This window comes from Thermobia domestica, chromosome 8, assembly GCF_964235325.1.
Source record: "Thermobia domestica chromosome 8, izTheDome1.hap1.1, whole genome shotgun sequence".
Taxonomy (NCBI): Eukaryota; Metazoa; Arthropoda; class Insecta; order Zygentoma; family Lepismatidae; genus Thermobia; species Thermobia domestica.
Genome location: NC_137461.1, coordinates 11,496,833 through 11,517,911, shown reverse-complemented (window position 1 = coordinate 11,517,911; position 21,079 = coordinate 11,496,833). Strand labels below are relative to the sequence as shown.

Here is a 21,079-nt window from a genome sequence, read left to right as displayed (position 1 = left end):
ATGTTTTCAAAATATCATTCACTTTGGTTCACTTCTTAAGCCACGGGGCGTCAATTTTCAAAATTTTGTGTGGAGGATTCAAACCCTTATCTACGTCTTACGTCTGAAATATCTGTGCACAATTTAATTCACTCTCGTTCACTTCTTCCTACTTTCCGGGCATCAACTTTCAAATTTTTGGATAGGTGCTTTTGAACCCTAAAACTTTTTTTCCGAAGAACATACAAACCCGTATTCTCTTCTTTTTTTGCGTATTGTCCATACACGAAGTTTTTCTTTCCAATTCTTCATGTGATTTACACAAATCTGACATAACGTTACTAGCACTTTTGATTATTCGTGATCAAAGGTTTGAAGGGATCTGTGCCCCGCCAAACCCTTTTTTCATTTGAAAGGCAGCTCCATTCTTAAGAGAATGAGGTATAAACCATGATCGTAGGATAAAAAGTGACGATGCGGTAGCTGCTTGACTGAAAGTCTAAAAAATAGCCCAAAAAAACGAGTACCGGAAAGGGTTAAGTGTGCTGCAGGCGAAGTTACAATTGCGAAGGAAGGCAAGAAAGGTTATAGAGAAAGTAATAAGTTCAGTTGGACCAAAAATACTAAAACAAAAATTAATATAAGAAAATAGCAAATCCAATCCCATAGATTAATATTAATGAAATTTAGGAAAGGGGAAATTGGGAAAGATGACGTAATTCAAGCATTGCAAAATATATAAATAGCAAGAAGATTCACACATAACTAAAATAAAAGGAATTAGAAATTGCAATGAAGAAAAAGCAGAAGTCATTAAGTCAGGAGGGAGAGAAGCAGGGAAAAGATTCTGTAGATGTTTTAGACAAAAACGAAACGAAACAGCAAAAGAAACTATTCTTAGAAATGCAAAGGGACAAAAGGTCAAGGACAGGGCGGATATTTTGGCATACTTAACAGATTGGGCGATGAAGCAAAATTATGAAGAACGGAAAAATGAAAACAATAATTAGGAAAAATAAGTAATAAGATTGCAGAAGAAGAAAGTCAGGAATTAACATGTGATATTGAAAATATGGAAATAGAGAAGGCTAGGAAAAAGCTAAGAAAAGGAAAGCAACAGGAACAGATGTGGTGTAAAATGAGATGTTAACCCCTTCACATATGACTTTTTTCGGAATTTTTTTGGTAGGCTGTAAACATCTATGTATATTCTGGCGCTTACTTAAACTACCAGATATTCACAAAGCACAGGAAACCTGTAAGCTTCTCTCTTCTATTGACAGCAAGCGGGATACAACCGCTCAAACATCGAAACGCGTGACACGCGTCAAAATACGGAAGTGAAAAATGAAAAGCAACGCATCCAGCGCGTCCAAATATGGCAAGGGGTTAATAAACTTAGAAAATAAATCTTTGGAAAGTTTAAAGAATATTATGGATATACTTGAATCAAGAATCTTTCCTCCAAGTTGGAAGCAAACAAAGGTTAAGTTAATATATAAAGGAAAAAGGTAGAGATAAACATGACATAAAACATTATAGACCAATAGCTATTAACAGCTGCGTATATAAGTTCTTTGCAATTATTCTAAGAGAGATTAATGGACTGGCTAGAGAAAAACAAAATATTAAATGAGTTACAAAATAGATTCAGAACAGATAGAAGAACAACAGATATCATCTGCATTATAACTCAACTGATAGAAATATGCAGAGAAAGAAAAGAAGGTTTCATAGTAGCATTTATTGATTTTGAAAAGGCATATGATGCAATCAAGATAAAGATATTATGGGAAGTAATGGAAAATATGGGAATATCAAAGACATGTATTATGCTTCTTAAGGAACTATAAAAGGATAATATATACAGATGTGAATAGGAAACATACAATCAAAATGGATTGACAGTAACAAAGGTTTGAAACAAGGATGTCCTGTATCACCAGTTCTATTCCTGATATACATATACGAAGTGGAAGAAGCCTTGATCAAAACAAACAGAGGGTTAGAATTGAGATTGCAAGGAAAAGAAAAAGTAAGAAAAATCCGTGTCACTCTATTTGCAGACGATGTGGTATTAATGAGTACTAATATTGAAGATATAAGAAAATTTTAGAAACAGTAGTTAGGAAAGGAGAAGAAATTGGTTTAAAATTAAATGAAGAAAAAAAGAAGTTCATGGTTTTTAGTGGAGACAAAGAGGATCAAAATATACAAGCAGGAAACATAGTAATAAGGAGGACTGAAGAAATATAATTTTTGGGAATTAAACTTGAAGAAAGGGAACAATACTTACTTAAACATGAGAAAAAATGAAAAATAAACTACAAAAATATACAGGAATTATAAAAAAATAAGCAATGTGGTTATAAAATACATATGAGGTATCAAGAATACTATGGAAACAAGTAGCAATACCGGCGCTAACATATGCAAATGAAGTAATAACTTTAACGGAAAAAAGATAGAAGTATTTTAAAACAAGCGCAAAATCAAATAGGAAGGTTTACCCTAGGAGCAAATAAATGAAGTGCAAATGTAACAATAACAGGAGAGATGGGATGGAGTGATTTAAAAAAAAGAGAAGTTATGAGTAAAATAAAATATCTTGGAAGACTAAAATTTATGGAGGAAACAAGATTAGTAAAAGTTGTGCATGAGGCCACTAAACCTATGAGAAAAGGAGAGAACACAAAATTGTTTAGGAGAGCTAGGAAATTAGAAAGAAAATATGATCAAACTACCCGCTGGCACATAGAAGAAAATTTTAATAATTGGGGGAAAAGGACAGAAAAAAACATTAAAGAAAAAGTGCAGGAAAAGTGGTATGAAGAAGTTCTCAAGAAGAGCAGTTTGAAAGGAATATACACATATAAAAAGCGTTATGAAAAAATAAATTATATGAACAGGATTTACGACACATTTTACTCTTCATAGGCAGGTCAGGGAGCCTTGAAACAGGGGTAAGATTGAAAAAATTAAAAAAGTGAACGAAAAATATCAACTATGTTCTAAACAAGATGAAACACTAGAACACGTAATTGTTAAAATGTGAATAAACTCTAAAAATAAGGGAAACATGGACATGGAACGACGACTTGAAAAAGGGAATTTGGTTAAATTAGCTTGGAGGCTAGGCTTTAATGTAACTGAAAGTGAACTAAGTGAGAAAGAAATTACTCACTTATTTGAAAAAGTAAATGGGAAACGTTAAATGAAAAAAGAGCAGAAGTATTTTCATTATTTATATTTTATTTTTTATTATTTTTTCAGGAACCAAACTTCCGAAGAGAAGGAAAGAAAATATCTTTAACCTTGAACCTTGAAAAATGTGGTTTGTTTCATCCGCCTTTCGAATTCTCAACCAACCCAACTGCCGAGCTTTTAGGGTTGCCTGCTATTGCAGGGAAAGAATTGCAGGTGTTAATGCACTTTTGTAGTCGTGTATACAACATCTTCAGCTACAAAAGACACAGGGGTTTCTCGGCAGCAAAACTGGAATAAAATTCATTGATTATCTGATAAGAGGGGGTATATACGCGCCAATTTTCTGCGTAATTGTGGTCTTCAAACTTGATCTGGTCGCCAGTCACATTAACGCGTGTATAATTACATAATTTCATCATGTTCGTACATAACTTGATTCATAGAAAAAATACCAAAGTTACATCTACTAATGTTAGCATCGTTACACCATCACGTGATATGTTCCAATGTTGCATCACCATTGACATTGAAACATTGCTCACTAATCACCTGGTGGTTTAAGAAGTAACATGACCCTTGACACTTCACTCTTTTTTCCAACTCAATAGCAATGTTAATTATCTGACAAATATATTTGAATATCAAATTTCCTTGAAGTAATCCCTATACCTGTTGGGAACTAGTGACATTATATTATACTGTTTTCACGTTTTGTTAGTATTTTGAAATTCAATAGAATTTAGTATCGTAATTATGCAATATAGTATCTTAATAAAAAATGAATGTGCAAGGTTTAATAAAAAAAGTACCTGAAAATGTAACCAAAAATTGAAAAGCATGCGGGTATATAAAATATTCTCCATAGCCACAATTATCAAAATCAGTTTAAAGTCAATAATTCCCTAATTTTGTTGGTGGATCTCTATTTAAAATGATTGCGAGAGGGAAGGGCATTTGTATGGCAACTCACTGCTGGCAAACACCCCGCTAAAATGATTTCTAAGTAATGGACTACAGTTTAAGATGCAATCTAATTGTAGGGTGTTTAACATCATAAACTGAAATGATAAATAACGTATACGTGCCTTGTTATTTACAAGTCCAAAATAATGTTGCCATGGTGGTCGATTTCTACAAGTGATGAAAATTTTCGTTATATAATACAGTTTATAGGTGCTGTTAATTTCTCTTAAAAATATGATTCCAATCGAAGACCCCATCTTTGAAAATTCAAATAATAACTATCTTCAACAGAAGAATCGTGTCAAATACAAAGTGTGAATATAAATTCGTGTAGTCGACTCTTGAAATTGTATATCCAGTATTGTTGAAATATATTCCTGAGCCTGAGAACAAATTGGTACGATCGAATGTAGAAATTCTCTTCAAAGCTGGGTTGCAATGGCTTTGAAATTACAGCTATTCCAACCACGTACAATAAAAATAAGTTAATATTTAGATGTTGGAAATTAAATTAATTGCTTTCACTAGACGCTTTATTCGATGTAAATTCTACAATAATACCATGTGGTAATGTTCCCATAAACAGGTTATCAGTAGCTTTAGATTTTACATCTTTCGGAATTTAAAAAAAAATAATTTGAACTTTGGCTAGATGATATTTTGGTGTTGTAAGTTTCAAAATTGTACTATAATGCAAGTTGACACCAGGGCTAATGTGGACTTTTTCAGTTGCATTGATGACTCTAAGATGTTGAGTTTTGCACTGACACCACTTTCACTGGCCATGAGACAAAAGTTTTGTTTTGAATGAATAAGTATCAGATGTAGTTCTACTAAAAGAATTAAAAATATCTTTGATGAAATGTTACAATGATGTACAACAATATCGAATTACATACATTGTTTTTTAATTCATAACGTTGTTGAAATCCTTTGTTCTCATAAATGTTTGCGTTCATATGACTAGCAGTATCTTGTAACCACATTGTTGTTTGTAAATGTGTAATTTTATCCATCACTATAATTAAGCACTTTTTCCTGGTACGAATGATGTTGATTATTAAGTGAAGGGAATGACTTCATTTTATTGTTCAAGTTGATATATACTTCACTGAACATGGTATTTAAGAAATGATTGAAGAGTGAAATTGGTTTACCCGTTTCAGTGATGGAGGAGCCATCTGATATTACAATTTTTCCTTGGATGTACAATAATGATTGTGGTAAATCAATATATTCATCACTGCTACAACTTACTACAAACTCTATTGGTGAATTTTTATATATTGAACTAATTCGTTTGTAGCCAATAGTACAATTGTCCAGAACATTGGTTTGCACCGGTAAACATTGAAAAAAAATATCCAATTTTTTTTTGTTTTTTTCACATTCAGATGACTGATGATGCAGGAAAGCCGTCTTTGAATTAAGCAAAAATATCTGACAATGATGTAAATTGTGTCTTCTTATGTGATAATTTAGTTTTCTTAATAGGATTAGTGGTGGTGATCGTTGGAAGGTCGATCTCAAACTGAGAGTTGCTGTCCCATATTCGTTTACGATATCTGCCTCCCGCAATGGTTTTTAATATATTTCTATGTATGTCTTGAAATTTTAATTTTTGGTCTTGCATATGTTGAAACATTCCTTCCAGTACTTGATTTTGCAGCATACCATCATTAGTGATAGATTTTAATAATTCGTTTCCAACAGTTTTAGCTTCTTGCTTCAGTATTGGTAGCACCGAATGAAATAAGCCATTAAGACAACTACCAGTTAAATTTCCTGCTTGATAGGAAGTTTACATGTAAACGTTTCTTTTACCGAATAATGCCTGTTTTTGATTGTTTTGCAAATGCCGATCACTCATAACAACGACGTCGAGGGAAGTGTAGTTTTGTATACACAGTCCCTATGGTGAATAGCATACCATGACATGTGCTATCACATATCGATTTGTATTTGCTCAAAATTCATTTTTCTGTTCATTAGAACATAATGTGCATGATTAATGTTTTGAATTGCATGACATCGAAATGGATGATTCACAGAATTCATGTTGACAATTCATAACAGAGGTATCATTGTGTTTCGAAGAATGACCGATTCAATAATGTAACAAGAGACGTGCATGTATGTTGGTAAACGTAATTGTATATCAAGTGTATATTATCGCTATTGCACTTTTTAGCGTATTTTAAAATTACAGTTTAAATCCAATCATTAAATTAACACTTTCCGAGAATTGTGTAGAAGTATGGATCATTTTATATGAATCTCTTATTAATCATATATTATTAGATGCATCGTGAGCTACAATTCCATTGGTTTTTATGGTGGGTATTAATTACATTAATAAGATCCAGTATATTGCCATAGTAGCATACAGGGATGGTTACAATCTTCCATGGTTTCTGACCACTACTTGATGATTTGTAATTTATTTCAATTTTTGCGTATAGTGAGAATGCGTATAATGAATGCCTTAAATTTCTGCCAAAATTCTGCAAAGAGCTGTAGTTCCTTAATATATGAAGTCAAGGAAGTCAAGGTATTTCTGGAAAATATTCCATGGAGCTATTATTGGGAAGTGCGACGTAAAATGTTGATAAGGTTCCTTTCTCATTCTTCTTTAATGCACTTGCTGGATTCCACGAACTTAATGAAGTACGATATCCTTTACACTCAAAAAGATACCTCTTTCCTCGACATTTGTTCTTATACGCAATATTGTGTGATGGGAAACTTGGATAGGATATGTACTGATTGTAATTCTGGGTAGGAAACACTACCGACGAGTTGATGATTTAAGGGATTTAGGATTTATATTTCTGGGCTTTCGACATCTAAAGCCATTTAGCCCTTCACGTTTTGAGGGATGACGTCCCTCGGCGAGCACACAATCCGCGGAAAGGAAACGAAGAAAGGCTGGGTGAAGGAACGAAGGTGCCTGGAACCTATAAGTTAGGTTCCACCCCGGCATTAACCCGGTGTGAATGAGGAAAATCCAGGAAAACCTCATTCTGGGTGGCTGGTTTGAAAATCGTTGTTCAGTTTTTCGAGCGAGTGCCCCCACCGGTAATCGAACCCGGGACCGCTCGCACCGAAGACTAGAGCGTTAGAGACTACGCTACAAGTTAATTCAAGTTAATTCAAATCCTCTAGTCGGTACAATAGTCGAATTCTCTGTGCTCAACATTGGCGTTTATTTTAAGTATTTCTGATGTCCAGTTCTGGAAGTTGGCCATCCCGAAAATACATATTGTTCTACTAATACACACAGTATCGACAACATGTAAATTCATATTTTGCTTTGAACGTTGCAATATTTTGTCGTATATGTTATGCTATACCTCCAGTAAATTGTCTTGAGAAATGGTTTCAGGCCCCTTTTTAATACTGAAATGTCCACTTTCATTATATACTTTACAAGTGTAGGTAATAATTTGATGCAATTGTTCGTTTTATATTTAATAAAGTATTTCCACATAAGTGAATTAGCGTCTGATTAAATCTTTTTGGCTTACTTGCTTTAATATCTAGATCGTTTGTTGTAACATATCGTACGTTGGATTGCTGAGAAAGTTTTGTACCGCTTTGTTTCTAAATTACCAATAATCAGGTCTTCTGTCTTCGAAAATCTTTTCAACTTCTTTCACTGTATCCTGGACATTTTTGATTTTAGTCTTAGAGCCCCTCTGTACCGACTAAACATGTTAATCATTGTAAGTACATACCGGTAGTTGTCGTTATAATTTTTAAGTGATTCTACTAATTTAAATCACATGCTCATTGATCATAAATATTCTTGAGAAGATAGAGGTCTGTACGAAAAGGATGACTCACAGGGCGATATGATGTATAACTAAGTTGTCTGTTTAACCCGAGTTTTAATTTTGCTATATATATAGCTTTTCCTGTGGCTTGTCACAATTTCTCTGCAGTAGGAAATGATACATGCCGTTCTGGATTATAATAAATGGATCTCAACTATTTGTTCGTGGTTTGTAGGTTGACCATTGTGCAATGATGACTTCTCTTTTTGGACAGACTTCTACCATATTATCATCATCTACTACCTCGGAGGAAAAGAGTTCTGGTGCAGATACATCAGAAGGTGTTGCACTATTAGGATTTACCATATAGTTCAATCTTCGGGGAATACCAATAAATTCTTGAAACTTTTTTAAAGATGCAAGGTAGTTGCAAAATAATTCCCAGCCTTGGGGATTTGATGTTTCATCGGGAGAAATACATCTGGTGTTAAATTTACACATCTGGTAATACATCTGGTAATTGCGTCACCTTGTTTTTTAAGCAATGAAATAGTAATCAGGCTTCCTTACAATACATTTGTGGTAGGTTTCCAAGATTTCTTCCTACATGTTGTCATAAACATTCGGAACGTTATCATCAGGTTACATTGACGTAATTGTATGCGTTATTGGTACTTCGTGTTTAGGTATGACATAAAGATATTTCTGTAATACTCTATTGTACTGATTCAATGTTTCTTCACCATTTGAATACGACGTATTCAATACATATTGCGCTTCACGATCAAGAATAAATTCACGTTTTTCACTTACACTGGATAATGCATGCATTCGTTGAAACATTTCTGCTGGCACTTAAAGATATTTTTTTGCTATGCTCCATAACGTTTATTGCTTAAACAAAATACTTGATAACAAACTTCCTACAATTAGTGCATGTAAGAAAGCTCCATGTACTGCGGCTAAATGTTTCTTCTTCTTATCCAATGATTTTGTAAGGTCCACGATTTACCGAAGGCCGTCTGCTGGTAGTTCGAATTCAAATGTTATTGTGAAATCAAATCCAACAATAATTTCTGGATTAAATGATAAACTTGCTCCTCTAAATAGAAAGCTTAAGTATCAGCAATACTAGAATGAGAGTTGCAGAAGGATATATGTCGAGTTGAGCTTCATTGGTTGTAAACCAATTAGATTTTTCTCTACATGGTAATTTTACGCTTTTCTTTCGGTAAGGTTGTTCTTTGATTATTGGTAATTTAGAAATATTTTTCCGCAAAGCTAAAAAAATATTAAGCATAACAGTATAAAATGCCGGAGTTCAATAATTTTAACCCTACACATCCAAAATGTCTTGTTTAACCTTAGAACAATGACAAAAGTAGGTACTAAGTAATTTACGTTCCATTTATTTTGTCTTATTTAATACTTATTATAATTATGTATCTCACAGGCAGAAACACTTGAAATGTCTTATACATTTGTCGCAACATCAGTCCACATGGGATACCTACCAACAGTTATGTTTATGGTATATACAATTGCACTAGAAAAAGAAGAAGGATTTACGGTAAGTGTTTGTACTACTAATCATACAGAGGTTGGACAAAAATATCTAAAAAAAAACAGTTCATACAGGACACATAAGTTTGGCACTCCATTGTTCAACACGTGTTGCGGTTGTGGGTCGTTTTTGTTTGTTTGAAGTGTGTTATGTGGACCTTCCTCTTCGGTCAGCAGTAACCAGTTCACCTTTGAGTGTCGTGGTGTAAAAGTCGTGCGGCAAAATGGGCGACTTGACAGACTTGAAAACTTGAAAAGAGGCATGATCGTCGGTGCCCGTCTGGTTGGAGTTTCAGTTGCAATAGTTGAAACGTTGTAGGTGTATCGAAAGGCACTGTGTCCAAAGTCACGAGGGCATACACAATTCATAGGCAAACGACGTCTGCAAAGCACAGCAGTGGTGGAAATACAATCCTCTCAGATAAGGACCGGAGGGCATTAAAACGAATTGTAGCAGCTAAAATGAAGACCACTACAATGAAAATTACATCTGAACTCATCTTTGGCCTACAGAACCCGGTTTCATCGAAAGCAGGGCGATGGGAACTCCATAAGATGAAAATTCATTGTAGGGTTGCCATCGCCAAACCCTTGGTCACATTAGTAAATGCGAAGAGGCGTATCCAGTGGTACAAGGACCAAAAGGCGTGGACTCATGAGCAGTGGAAACACGTAGTGTGGTCCGATAAATCGATCTTAACCTTGTTTCCAACAACCAGATATGTTTACGTATAGAGATCACCGTCGTAGGCCTATGATACAGACTGTCTGCTCCCAACTGTAAAGCATGGGGGTGGTTCTGTTACAGTATGGGCAATGATATCGTGGTTTTCTGCAGGTCCCATCATAGCCTTGCACGGAATAATGAATGCTAAGGCGTATGGTGCCATTTTGAGCTACCAGATTCTATCCGTGGCCCAAATATTGTTCCCTGATGATGATGGTATCTACCAAGATGATTTGACACACTGTCACGTTGCAAAAATAGTGAAATAATGGTTTGAGGAGCATGACCAGGAACTATCACACCTCCCGTGGTTCCCACAATCACCAGATCTGAATTTAATTGAGCCATTGTGGTATGACTTAGAAAGGCGTGTTCGGTCTCATTACCCTCCACCATGATCCCTTATGGAACTTCAGCATGTTTTGGAGGAACAATGGTACAACATTCCACACACCACGATTCAGGATCTGTATACGTCCATTCCACGTCGGATCCAAGCTGTTTTGAACTCAAAAGGAGGCTCCACGCCATACGAGGTATGATTTTCACACTTTTGCAAACGTTTTAGGATTTTTGTCCAACATTTGTATATGAGCCTAGAAACCAAAATTACTAGATAACCATAATATATCGTAATTTATACAAATTACTTGTCGGAAGTACTCCCAGTTGAATGCAAAACTAATTTTAAATTTCATGACCTATTAATATGATATTTAAGCTAAAGAAGATGAATGATAAAAGAAGTAAATAATTATGGATCACTTGATGCAATGCAAATATTGGGCTAACATGGCATTTCCTAGGAAAAAGAAAACAGTAATGTGGTGTTTTACGTCACAATTCCTGGTGGAAGGACATAGAATCAAGCATTTGCACAGGGTATGTTCCCTTAGTATTTTATATAATTCGACTCAGTGGTGGCATTTTTCACCGGTCTTCTTGTGTATGTAATTCAGTATTGTACTTAATCTACAACAGAACAAACGTGACTACAGTTACTTCGAAACCAGTTCCCTTGAGTTCAACTACGAGACGAAATTAATGACGTCATGATCAAAAATCGAGCTGTTGAGAGCACTCTGTAACTGCAAACGACTTATAACTATGCTGTCAATGAACACTGAGAACGCCTAAATTTAGAATTTAACTTATAATTCCACTCGAGAGTCAAATTATGAACAGCGTCAAGATTTTTTGAAAACTGCTTTGGGAAACTAATAACCCCATACTCATGTATTGTGGAGTACTTGGAATAAGTGGTTCGTAAAGTGTACTGATTAAACTTTGATACCACATGACATATAGAGGCAGTTGATGATCAAAGACGGGCGCGGAGGAACAGATTATGAACCAAAAATTAGGAACATTCAAGTAGATAAAGGGTAGGTTAGGTAGACTGTGCAAATTAGTTGGAATAAGATGATATTTGGGTTTTTATTATAGTAATCGTTAGTATACTAAGCATGCGAAAAACAATGTTTGTTGGATCATTACACAAGACTAGAGGATAAAAGGTTGTAAAAGTATAATATACTGTTCAAGACTTTTTTCTATACCAAACGCGTTATTTTACCAAGTGTTTACTAGTACATTAGTTCTTTGACCTCTTTTCAAATAATACTTAGACTAAACATTAGTTGAGATATGTTTTGACGAGTACAAAAAAGTTGATTCGTAACTATATGAGTTACAGTAAAGTGAAATCTTTCTATGTTAGTCACACATCTGTTCCGTTTAAAAGTGACCAACGTAGAGAAATATTCAACTTACAGAAAATGAATACATTGTGAAGTAAAATCCATTATAGTCTGAATTATAAAAACTTCCATTATCTATTAGCAATATCTATTATAAACAATTCTTCTATTTTAGCTTCTGAATAGAAATTTGCATCACAGATTATACATATTATATATAGTGCGACAGTTTAGCTAGGATATTTCAATATATTGTACATTTTCATAAAAGCACCAAACTTCGCACAGAGCTATACAGATGTAAAATGAACAAATTTGGATGCGGAACCATCGGCCAACAACCCTTGGCGGACTTTTTCCAAAGAGGCCGCCATTGGACACCCGAAGGACAACCGAAGTTTAATAAAGTTTGTTGCTGAAGGTTTTAATAGATGCTTTGAAGAAAAGTAAGCCAGATAATTTGTAAGCTATATATATTTAGTTCATAATTTTACATTTCAGAACATTCCCCGTCGCAAGCACACAGTGGTGTGCATTCCAGACTGGCCTTCTTGTAGTTTCACTTTCTTATGTAGTCTTTGCATTTGCAAGACACGAGCTCCCAGCAAATATTGGATGTTTAGGGTAGCGTTGTCCATAGAGGTTCATACACGCCGCTAGTCTTGATCCAACCCCAGTCGGTTGGTGATGGCAGTGTTGATGCAGGAACCATGGCCTGACCCCAGAAATGTCCGCCCTGATATACTGCTCTTCGAACTTGCCGCTATAGGACTGCTCTTGTCGGTGGGATCAGCTGGATGTTGTTTTTCTTTGCAAACAGTTTGCGACGTGCCTTGCCAATGTCCGTTTCTGTGCTTGTTCTGTCATAAAGCAGTATGATGAACCTCTCAATTATATGCATGGCGTCTTTATTAATACGATCTGGTGCCGTGGAGAAAAGAGTGAGCGTCTGCGTGAACTCATGTAGCACTGTCCGCACTGCCAATTCTGTCCTCTTCCCACGTCCGGCGAAGCAGGAGACCGTGTCGCAGCCCGTCAAAGCATGAAATATCGGTAGGACTAAGATTTTTCAGGACCCAGACCCCGAGCAATTTCATTGGCTGCCAAACAGCGGAACGTCTTCCCCGATCCGAAGGATACCTACACTTCAGTTCCCTCATTGAAGCTGCGTGCCAGAGCCACCGCCAGGACAACAATATCAGTGTATACTGTGCAGATGAGGATCTTCTTGTGACCATTGTGAGCAGCGCGGGCGACATGCAACATAATACGGGTATCGGCCTCCTCGTCGTTGAAAGGCGCCAGGGCCGAAGTATCCAAAAGCGCTGGCTTTCTCAAGACATCATCTTCTTTAGTGATGACCAGCTCCTTATCTTCAAGCTGGAATGAGTCGCAGAGGATGTCAGAGAGAAAGATGAACAGCTCTGTCTTGTTTTCGTCGACTCTGAGGAAGCTGGCCCAGTTTCCGGGTATAGTTGAATTACCCACCAGTCGTTCTCTCACCCCTTTTCTCCGCTTGGCTCTTGCTGCATTTTTCAACGAGTTTCTTATGAAGCGGTCCCATACCAGGTCCAGTCGCGTGGTTTGATGAAATTTTGAGAGTAAGTGAGGCACAATAAAAAACTTGCTGGGTATATTCTTTGAACGTTTTTGCCGTAGCAGGCTTCAGCAACTGGATGATGATTGCTCCATCTAGGACAATGCAGCTTGTTGGAGGTACCTCAGACCTAGGCTGACTCAAGTCTTCTAGAAAACTGAGAAGATTACTCTTTACACCAAACCAGATACCACCGCCGTCCGATAGTGCAGGAGGGAAAGCTTGGTTTTCATGTTTGAAGAATTTATCTAGATTTCCATTCCGGTTTTGTCATCCAATATACAAACGAGAGAAGAGGTTCATGTTGTTTCTGATGGATTTCATTCGCTGCTTGCCCTTTCCTTGTGGTTTTGTTTTAGCCTGACAAAATATTTCGATATTGTTTTTTTGATAGGATCATCTATGGGTTTCGTTCTCTCCACCAGTCGTTCTCTAAAAAATTTGTCAAACTGCACCTGTCCCACTTTATGTATACGACGGAGGTCGTCTACAGCTCGACATGGCATGATCTCGTTGGTACCAAGTACCAACAGATCTTGACTATCGTCTTCAAATGGATTCCCAAAGTCTTCCATCACTTTGATCATTGACTGTACATCTTTTTGGAAAGCACTTTGTACACTCGATGTCTGGTCATGATGCTGTGTCTCTTGATCGTTCTTGCTTAGAGTCCTTTAACTCTTCAATGACCCTGGCAACCTTTGTTCCTGCCACCATCCACCGTCACATTGCGCTGGGATTGTCAGTCAGACCTACTGCATCTCTGTCTCCTTTTATGGCTAGAATGTTCTATTCGTGGGCCTGATTGATGGGGATGGCGGAGAACGACCTAGTAGTTTTGTGGACTGTGAAATTCTGTCCGAAAAATTCATAGGCGATTTCAGGGTGTTTAGTTGGCAGTTCCACAATTTCTCGCAGATGCACAGGAATCCAGCGCGCGTAGTTGGTGTGATCCAAGGCATGAAACCACACTGCTAATTCTTTGAGGGCTCGTACATAGCAAATCGAGCTTAGCGCAGAGAGCGCACGTACACTAAGGCCGTCAGTTCCAATTCCAGTATTGTTGCCCAGTAGTGAAACTCCGCCTCTGCCTCTGGTGATCTCTGCCTCAACCAGTGCTTGCACCCATCCGCTCGCTCGCAACAAGTCACGAATGGTTTTCAGCGCTGCTATCTCGCTATGAAGACCTCTGAAGAGGATGACGAACTTCTCTTCACCGTACACCTGTCGCCACTTCCATTGAATTTGCTTTGCTAGTGTATAAGCGGGTGGTCGAATTTGAGCACTGGAATCTCGAAATGGTTAAGATGTTCCACTGCGTTCCTGGCGACATCCATGGAGTGCATGATCATAGCGACGGTATTGGCACTCTCCAGGAAGAGTGGGAATAGTGATGTGGTGTAGATATATCGGCTTGTGTTACTGGACTGTAGACTTGCGTGGTATGCAGCCCATGAAGTGTTTTCTAATGGGAAACTTTCCTTTACGGCTAATTGGGTGTGTTGTAGCCCAAGATACTCTCGTTCAATATGTTGTTTCAGGCCGCTGCTGCCTCTCAGGGATGTGATGTTGGTAACCGGTACCTGCGTGTTCTTGATGCTGCTGTTGACGGATGGAACTCCTGTATAGTATTGTGGTAAACGGTCAACTGATTTGAGGTCTCTTTCGTTCGAACATCCAAGGATACTGATGCAGCGGTCAACACCGGCTCCATGGAAGGCAGGATGTTCCTCCAACAAAATAGCAGTCCCATGAAATGACAGTTTTGATGTCGTGGAAATTGGAATATTGTCGATGTTGTCTACTGCGGCTGTGCTGAACACTTTTCCTGTCATCTTGGGAGGGCAGACTACTTGCTTCTGATGGTAGAGGCGGCAGGCCCTGTTCCCCAACTGTGCGGAGAGGGACAGGACTCGGACGTAGGAAATAGAAATTCCCATGTGTGACAGCTTCTCGACTAGCTCCCTTTTACGAGTGTGTGCAAGTAGCATGAGTCCGATATAAATGGGAAGTGGCATCTCCTGCTTGCTGGCGTGCGAGCTGGTCGAGACGTACTGTCTATGTCGGCTCTTCAGTGCTTCACACAATTGAATTTGAGGAGTTGGCTGATAGACAGTGCCGCTTGTGTAGTGCTTTCTCTAAATTCTTTGATACCTGATCCTTCCAATGTCATAGTGACCATGGCAAGCAACACTGATGGTACGGAATCCTGTTGACATACTGGAGGAAATTTGTTGAACAGATTGTCATCTCCGAAGATGTTACGTCGCACAATTTGCGCAGCGCACGCCAGATGGACAGCATCAATATCTGTATCTAGTTCACAAGCCTTTGCGAAGGCATCGCCGAGGTCTTCATTAAATGCAAGCAGGACATCGCACCCCTTATGCTTTACACACATGTTTGAAAAGTAAGCGAGCACTCCCTGTTTAGGACGGGTCGTGTGCAATCTGTCTTCATACTTGATTCCCAACATTTGTTCCATACGCGAAACATATAACTGGGCCAGGTCTGCAATTTTGAAAACCGGAGCCGTCTCGCCTTCCGCTAAAACTTCTTCAATATACACAACCAGTTGTGCAAAGGTGAGCCCTTTTATTGCTTGTTCATCATTTGAACTTTGACGAGACGTTTCATTAATCTTCCGAACGCGGTTGCACAAATTCACGAGACAATTGTGGTGGTACTTCGAATCCTTTGCAAACATGTCCCCAGCGTTGAGATTCGTCTGTAGGTCCATATCGCCCAGAATCATTGCACACGACCTGACACGCGAGTCCAGTTGGAATGTCGCAGCTTCATGAACAGGGGAATAACCAGCAGTTTCTCCGCAAAAGAAACATTTCACTTCTCATTGTTTAGGCGCAGTATTTGATTGTAGTGACAGACTGCATTTTCGCTTGTGGTCAGCAGCTTTTTGTACTGCGTCATCTTTGCCTATTTTCAGCTGCCTCTTTTCTGCTCTAACTTGGTTTTGTTATACCTTAGCATGCATATTTTATGGTATCGTGTATTGTTTGCAATCAATGCTGATTCAACGCCACTTCATTCATCTAGTCGGCTAAAAAAACAGATTTGGGGAGAAGCTCAAGGTCATTGAACCTTTTCAGATATCCTGCGAGAAGGCTCTAGCTACTCTCCTTGTCTTGTGTTTTCCTGGATGGCCATGTTAGCGACTCTTGCGTCACTTCTTGACATATGAAGCATAATGATCAGAGTGTCCCTGTTCTTGCTGTTCGGCCGGAGGTAGACTGTACTGTTTCTGCTACTTCGCATGGAGGCTTCACGAGTTTGAAGACCTTCGACATTGTTCTGGAAACAGAGAAGGAAGAATGAGTAAATATGTAAATGAATAAAAAAGCAGCATTTTCCGAAATTTCAAAGCTAGCTCAAATTAGTGATTGTTTAAAATAGTCCGGCAGTTTAGCTGGATATTTCAGCATACTGTGCACTTTCTGATAAAATCACAAAAATTTACACTCCGGTAATATCATATCTCAAGTGACACTCCGAGAAACTTTTTTATAATTTTTCCAAAATTGTGAAAGTATCTGTAGTTATGCAATCGGTATGAAAGGGTTAAGTGTCACTGTTGTAGATATTGCGCATATATATATATATATATATATATATATATATATATATATATTGTAGAGGTATAAGGATTTTAAGATTTTATTTTGGTGACGGAGATAAAGATTTATTAGAATTAAAATTGAAATTTCGCAAATACCGGTGCTCACTATAATATAGGTACCGCTGAACGAGCAATAGGGTCAATTCAGCAGGTAATGAAACATTATATTGATAGAGAATTCACAAATTGGGGCGAGATTCTTCCATGTATTGTGTTTACAATGAATACGCAAGTTCACGACTGTGCGAAGCATTTGCCATACTATTTACTAACAGGACGTGAACCCAGAAAATTCCTAGAACAAGAACTGGACATTCCCTGTGAGGACGTTGAGAATGATGCGCGAATTCAAGCCGTGAAGCAAGCAAGAAAAGTAGCGTACCAAAATCTACAAAAAAGTTTTAAGTCGCAGAAAAAAACAAATAAAGAAGAAATTTCCCCAACCTAAGTTTGACATGGGGCAGAAAGTGTGGATAAAAGAAATGCCACGAACAGGAATCCCAGCATGTTTTGGGGCAAGATTTAACATCCGAGGTATTATTTTAGAACGAATGAATAACAATTCGTATAAAGTGAAATATGAAACCCAACAAGGGTCAAGAGAAAATTGACACTGTGGACATTCGTCGAATAACCTTTCGTTGGACCGAAGGATGGAGAAAGTGACAATGATGAGGATGACTCAAGTTCAGACAGTGATAACTAGGTAAATGAAAAAGGAAAATTTAGTGTGAGCCTCATGGTTCCACATGTTCGATTACCACGACCGTTTATAATTGTTGCGGTTGAAACGAAAAAAATAAATAAATTAAATTGTTTAAAAGTTTGAATTATTTCAATAGGTCATCTGTAGACAAAATAGGTTTATCAGTGAACTGCAAACTGGACAGCAGGGTAACAACCACAGTCCGTCCGAAGCCGAAGGAAATGTCGGTTTCCATCAGAAAATCCCGAACTGGTAAAATATGTTTTGTTTACAGAAATTAGAGGAAATAGGAATATAGATTTTAAAAATTAGAGAGTCGTAATTCATTGATCTGTGTAGTAAATTATCTAAGGCGCATATACAACATAAATAAATTAAATAAAAATAGGATTAAATAAACAACTAATAAATAAGTAAACAGTATTAATAATAGCTAAATAAAAGATTTAAAATTTATCAAAATAAATAAAGTAATTCAGTATGTAGAGAGAATAAATAATTTAAGGTTTTAATTATTTACAGTAAACACCATGTTGACGAATATAATTTTGGGAGTGATAGTGATGACGGTGTGCGTAGGAGAAGACGATCATCATCAGGTCTCTTTACCAGAGATTGGGTTGGCATTAGTGCAGGACGGTTATGCGGTGCATTCATCAAACATGGTGTATACAACTATAAAATTGCATTTAAAATTTCAAGAAGCAATGCCGGTGCATGATAAATGTACCAATGCGTACGATAATTTAAACGAATATGCTACGGAATAACGAGAATTTAGGAGAAATATTGTAAATTTATTTCCATGCCATTTTTTTTACGAAAACGGCAAGACTAAGTGTATTCATAATTATAGAAGTAAAAGATTTATATTCTCTTGGTTATTAGGTTTGTCATCTATTGGTTTGTCAACAAATAGTTTGGATCATAATCAACAATTGTCATCTTCGGTAGAAAACTTTCTAAACATGAAAACTTACTGGCTAATGAAATTAAAAACTTAAAAACATCCTTTAATACTCAAGTTTGACGCAAATATCTATACTCTAGGCCAGACAAGGACCTCTATTACTTAACGCTAATATCTAAGCTCCAGGCCAGTCTAGGACCTCTCTTGTTTACGCTAATATCTATACTTTCCTTTGAATAAGAAATTAATTCACACCTTTAATCAATACTGAATGAAGATTTCCTCTTCTTTCAAATCAAAAGTAGATTTTCCGTTGATACTTGTTTAAAAAAAACACAAAGTACTATCTTGACTAATTTAAAGCAAATTAGTTTGCAAATGAAATGTCACGACGGAAAGCAACCGAAATCGACTTTACTACATTCAATCCAATGCGTTGTAATTTCAAAACATTATCAAACATAAACCGGTCAAACATTACTCTCAAACAATATGAACACGTCAAACGATTTTTACTTTTTAGAAAAAAAGAAATAATTTTTACGTTCAGTTTATAATTATTCAAGTCAGAATTAATAAGATTTTCGATTGGTACTCCATTAATCACAATCATAATTTTTAAACCTGAAAAGAACATAGGGTAACAAGTACATTTCAAAAGTTTCGGGTATAATCCCTCCACCTTTGCTCTCCTGGATTTACCGAGCTTACTCCGTTAAATCTCTGTATAATTCGCGGAAATCTAGCCAAATGAAAGTCAACAAGACAACTCACTGAAAACACAGAATTGACGTAGACAAACAATGTACTAGAAAAATTGAAAAATCACTCACCTTTGAACATCCACCTTATTACCTCTGATTTTCGTAGTTTTTTCTGCCCTCAACTGCCTTGGACTCATCACTTTTCAAACAAGAATAATCCACTGTATAGTGAGGTTATGCTCAGGGTATAGTTTTAACGATCCCAATTTAATCGGTAACTTAATTGAGAAAATTGGGACGTTAATACACAATTTCCCACACTCACAAAACTGGGAAATAATTCGGAAACAATTATAATTATGTGATTCTGAGTATTACCAAAGCACTTTTCTGTATTTTGCTTGTTAACAAAAACAGAGAGAACTAAGCCAAGCCTCCCTTTCAATACCTTCACCATTTAAGCATCACTAATTTCACTAGTTTTAGAAGAACAAACAAAAACACGTAATATTGCACTAAATGAAATATTACGATTATCATAATCCTCACGTATTAGGGTTATTCTTATTTCACTTTGATATCAGACTCTTCTACAACGAAGACTTCAGGACAAGAAGAAGCGAAGCAAAGCCGAAACGTCCATTTCGATTCGTAATCCATTCGAACAACCAAACAATCCAGATGCTGCACGTTCGGATATTCCAACCCAAGTCAGCTAGCCGAGGCAAGCTGCTTGCGGTGGCAAGGCTATGGCCATGTGCAGACGCCTACCAGCGCATAAGCCAAGACCTTGAAGCTCTTGATTGTGAATAGAAAGGAAATCTTCTCACAACTCTTATTTCATTTATGTCTTTTTCTCCTATTTTTTTAAATGATTTTTTTAATAAAGCTTGTCTCCTTCTTTAACACATATTAATAAATACATTAATATTATTTGACCATTATTCATCTTAGATTTACATTTTTATTTTTATAATTCCCCTTTTTTTCCCTGTTTCTTGTAACGGGCACGTTACACGGTATATTTGACCGAAGGTAAATATCACTCTTTGGATAAAACGAAGTGCGAGTTTAAAAGTGTTTTTTTTTATATTTTTGCGAAAGTATTACATTAGACGATGAGGCAAAATCTTTGAATAATATTGTATTAAATAATACTTTAGAAGAATGTCAAAAAAATTCAGAAAAATGTTTGGGGAAAGTAATATTTCGATATACACATGCAGGTGTTATGTACTCATCTGTTCAGCAGGATGCGTATATGACGAAGGTAGTTGTGCATCAGGAAGTTACTTCCATAAAATTGGAACAGACGAGGAATAAATCATATTTTGCAAATTACGAAAAATTTGATAACATAATTATAGGTGAATTTGTAATTCGGACTAATCAGAGAGTACAAGTCCGTAATAAACATATTAAATTGATGGGGAATTGGACGGAAAAACAAATATTTTTTTTCATACGCAAGAATTAAATGGATTAATAGAGAAATTATTAAAATTAAAAGTAGATACAACAATGCCAGAATTAAGTTTAAAAACAGATTACATTGTGTATGTGGTAGGTGGAATCATAATAGCACTAATAACAACGACTACGTTGCTTGT

At 36.7% G+C, this 21,079-nt stretch overlaps 1 protein-coding gene across 2 annotated transcripts in view; it reads left to right on the top strand.

The window, feature by feature from the left end:
* Window positions 1-21,079, top strand: part of LOC145691548 (uncharacterized) — a 169,791-nt gene that overhangs the window by 78,557 nt on the left and 70,155 nt on the right. For both annotated transcript variants that reach the window (XM_081766956.1, XM_081766955.1), the window contains exon 4: window positions 9,379-9,495. In XM_081766956.1, the coding sequence (XP_081623082.1) occupies window positions 9,379-9,495 (117 nt within the window). The remainder of the gene's footprint in view (window positions 1-9,378; window positions 9,496-21,079) is intronic.